The following is a 3,233-nucleotide window of genomic DNA, read 5'->3' as shown; positions in this document are numbered from 1 at the left end:
CTCTAACCCTGGCCAAAACATCACGACGGTGTAAGAAATCCTTCAGAAGCAAATAACCTGCTTTACATACCCCCCAACCAACACATAGGCAACGTTCTCACAGACGCTGATAGCTAAGAGAACTAGACCTTGAAAGATGAAATTGCATTTCTATTCTAAAAAAACCAAATCCTGAGGCTTGATTGTATTAGTGGGATGTTCTGTGAACATCAGGTCGTTCTGTGAACATCAGGTCGTTCTACGAACTGTGAAATGCTGCCCGTGCCACTGTGACCCAACCCACCCCAAGAAAAACCCAGGTTTTGGGGTGGAGGGAGCAGGAGAACGTGGTTTTGGCTCCGGGGATCCCTCAGGATGGAGGAGGCCGGGCCAGGGCGGGTTGTGCCTCTGGCCGTGGCTTTGCTGTGCACACATGTCAGCGGTTGGCTCTGCTCGCCGAGATTACACGATAGCCCCACCTCATAAATTTGGAGCGAAGCACACAAAGCTTTCCCGGCCGTGCCGTGCATTCACTCCTAATGGTCTTTCTCCACACCACGGCCTTATTAATTGGTGACAATTGGAAGTGGTTAATTCTGTGTGTGTGAGGCTGCAATTGCTTCCACTTGGCCAGGATTCAAGTGCTGGGGGTGAGTCAGAATGGGTGGCAAAACTGTCTTTTCCTCAATTCTCTTGCTTACTGGAAAAAGAGAAGGAAAAAAAAAGCCACAACCCTGAGTTATTCTCTTTTATGAGGTGGGCATTGTGAGGCCAGGCAATTGAATTTACAACAGCATTGAGTATCAGAGTCTATCTGGCCCTGTCAATGAGAGTGTCGAGAAAAAAAAAGACACACATTAACCCTCAGCTCCGAGTTCCCAGGAGTTTCAATAGGGTTCCCAACTTCCCAAAGAGCCCGCTGCATACTCGATGAGACCCTTTATACCTTCTAATTACCCTCCTCACAATGGGGACAGACTCTCTTGCCTCTTTTGTAGGCCTGATAGTAACTTTTGCGCACACCAACCCCCCCACAAGCGATCCCTGCAAGGTGGGAAGGAGGGAAACCTGAGCTGTGTATTCCAGGAGCTCTCTGAGCGGACAGGAGCCATTTCCTCAGGTCCCAGGTTTTTAGGACTCTGTTTCTTCTGGGTGGGAACACCACACTTGCAAAGCTCTCAGGAGACATTTAACGCTGCCAGACCCCCCTCAATCCCATCACCTTCCCCCCCCAGCTCTTTTACATGGGAATCCCTTCCAACAGCCCTATTTGAGGTCATAAAGTTTGCTCCTACTTTTGGGTAAGATGAGCCTGTCCCTACCCACTCTCATCCAACAAAATGAAAGGGGGAAAAAAATTAAATCTATTTCAAAGAGTTTATTTATTTAAACACCTGCATTTCTTTTCTTGGAAGTCTTCAACACAGGCACACACACACACACAGACAAACAGGATACAAACAACTTTGGCATTATACTTTTGAATATTTGTTACAAAACTATTTCTTATTTATTTTTTTTTTAAAAAAGTATCTCAAATAAAGGCATTTTAAAGGAGTAAAAATACAAGTCAAGATCCCAACCTCTGAAAATAATAAATAGCATGTTCATAGCAAGGTCCTTTTTCCCTTTCTGTTTAAATCTGCTTTAAAAAACTCCAAACATAACAGGGCTCCATACAACGGAGCCAACAGAAGAGTTTTCTGGCTGGGGAGAGGCGCGGGGGGGGTGAAATGGCTTTACACAAGTCACCAAGGCCTCCAGACCGATTCGCTGCGCTCTGCGATGGGACTCCCCGCCTGGGACGCTGGAACAATGCTGCCCCCAAATGATGTCAACCCCTGCACCGGGGATGCTGACGGGGTGGCGGCCGCATTCCCTGAGCCGCTGCCCGCGGACACCGGGACGTTGGCGTTGGCATTGGCGTAGAGGGGAATAACCGGTCCGGAGCTGGGAGGGAAGGCTGGGTTCGGGATGAGAAAAGCAAATTGGCCGTCGGTAGCAGGGACAAGTTGGAAGCCCCCATAGACCTTGGGGGACAGGGCTTCGGCGGGGTTCAGTTTGCAAGGGACGGGCACGGCTCCAGCTGCTGCAGGGGGCAGCTGGACATGCAGAGGTTGTTGCGCCAGATGTGCGGGCTGGCCGGGCGGCGGCGGCGGCGGGTAGTTCATGGCCACGATCTGGCCCAGGCAAGCCGAGAGGTGGCTGAGCAGGCGGGTCCGCACGTCGGTGTTCACCCCTTCGCAGGTGGATAGGAACCGCGTCACTTCGTTCATGCATTCGTTGAATCCAGCCCGGTACTTGCCGAGGACGGTGGGGTCGGCACTAAGCGCGGCTGGAGGGTAGAGCGGGTGAGCGGCAGGTCCCCAGCACCCGGTCCCCAACCCTCAGTTTGGAGCCCCCCCGAGGGTGGGCAGGTTGTGCTTACCCGTCATCTGCGCCCGCTGCAGGTTCCGCAGGTGCTTGACGGTCATCTCCAGGATGTCCGCCTTCTCCAGCTTGGAGTGCCGGGAGCTCTGCGGGAGGAGAGCGGTGCTGTCAGGGCTGACCGTTCCCTTCACCCTCCCCCGTGACCCGCAGCACCCCCACCGTGTCGCCCAGCCCCACTTACATCCTTCTTCAGCGCATCCAGGATGAGCGTCTTCAGCTGCCCCAGGCTCTCATTGATCCGCGCCCGGCGCCGCTTCTCCATGATGGGCTTGGAGGACTGCGGGGAGAGCGCGGCCGGTGAGCCCCTGCCCGCTCCGCTCCCTCCCCGCCCGATCCCCCACCCCGTCCCCAAGCACCGACCTCAGCACGGCCGCGGGCTCGCCGCCATCCAGCACCGCCGCTGCCGCCGCTCCCCGACCGGCACCCGCCATTTACCTTCCGGTGCTCGCTGGCGCTCCGCGGTTTGTCCGGCGTGTGGCTGGCGCTGGCCGGCGCCCCCGCGATGGGCGAGGCGGTGGGTTTCTCCATGCCCGTATCGGCGGGCATGGCGCGGCGGGCGGGCGGGCGGGCGCGTGTGTGCGGCGGGCGCGGGACGCGTGCGGCGGCGGCAGGAGCGGCAGTGCCGGCGGAACGCGCCCCCCCGGCCCTTTATACCCGGCGGCGGCGGCTCCGGATTCGTGTGAAACCGCCGCCGCGGCCGTTCCCACACTCCCGCTGGCCAATCAGCGCGCGGTCCGGGCCCGGCCGCCGCGCCGCCCGCGCTCCCATTGGCCCGCCGCCCCGCCGCCTGTCCGTCACGCGCGCGCCGGCCCGCCCGGCGCCCG

The 3,233-nt window shown here is 57.6% G+C and overlaps 1 protein-coding gene across 2 annotated transcripts; it reads right to left on the bottom strand.

Moving 5' to 3' along the window:
• Positions 1-1,342: 1,342 nt before the first annotated feature.
• Positions 1,343-3,031, bottom strand: HES4 (hes family bHLH transcription factor 4). Of its 2 annotated transcripts, none has more exons than XM_065855098.2 (4): positions 2,770-3,031; positions 2,591-2,686; positions 2,408-2,495; positions 1,343-2,314 (listed from the first exon to the last, which is right to left on the bottom strand). In XM_065855098.2, exons 1-4 carry the CDS (start codon positions 2,953-2,955, stop codon positions 1,728-1,730), a joined length of 957 nt encoding a protein of 318 aa, XP_065711170.1. In that variant the 5' UTR covers positions 2,956-3,031; the 3' UTR covers positions 1,343-1,727. The 2 variants fall into 2 exon arrangements, with proteins under 2 accessions (XP_065711170.1, XP_065711171.1); XM_065855099.2 differs by having other exon boundaries at positions 2,845-3,030.
• Between the last annotated feature and the right edge of the window lie 202 nt (positions 3,032-3,233).

The sequence above is a fragment of the Patagioenas fasciata genome, chromosome 23, assembly GCF_037038585.1.
Source record: "Patagioenas fasciata isolate bPatFas1 chromosome 23, bPatFas1.hap1, whole genome shotgun sequence".
NCBI lineage: Eukaryota > Metazoa > Chordata > Aves > Columbiformes > Columbidae > Patagioenas > Patagioenas fasciata.
The sequence above is the reverse complement of the archived record's forward strand: the minus strand, read 5'-3'. Positions and strand labels throughout refer to the sequence as shown.

What these genes read in the sequence shown, in the direction of transcription:
- HES4 (XM_065855098.2), bottom strand. Translation starts at nt 2,955, where the DNA reads ATGCCCGCCGATACGGGCATGGAGAAACCCACCGCCTCGCCCATCGCG. An exon ending in TGGATGCGCTGAAGAAGGAT is followed by an intron (nt 2,496 to 2,590) that starts GTAAGTGGGGCT and finishes CTCCTCCCGCAG; the next exon opens with AGCTCCCGGCACTCCAAGCT. An exon ending in GCAGCGGGCGCAGATGACGG is followed by an intron (nt 2,315 to 2,407) that starts GTAAGCACAACC and finishes TCTACCCTCCAG; the next exon opens with CCGCGCTTAGTGCCGACCCC.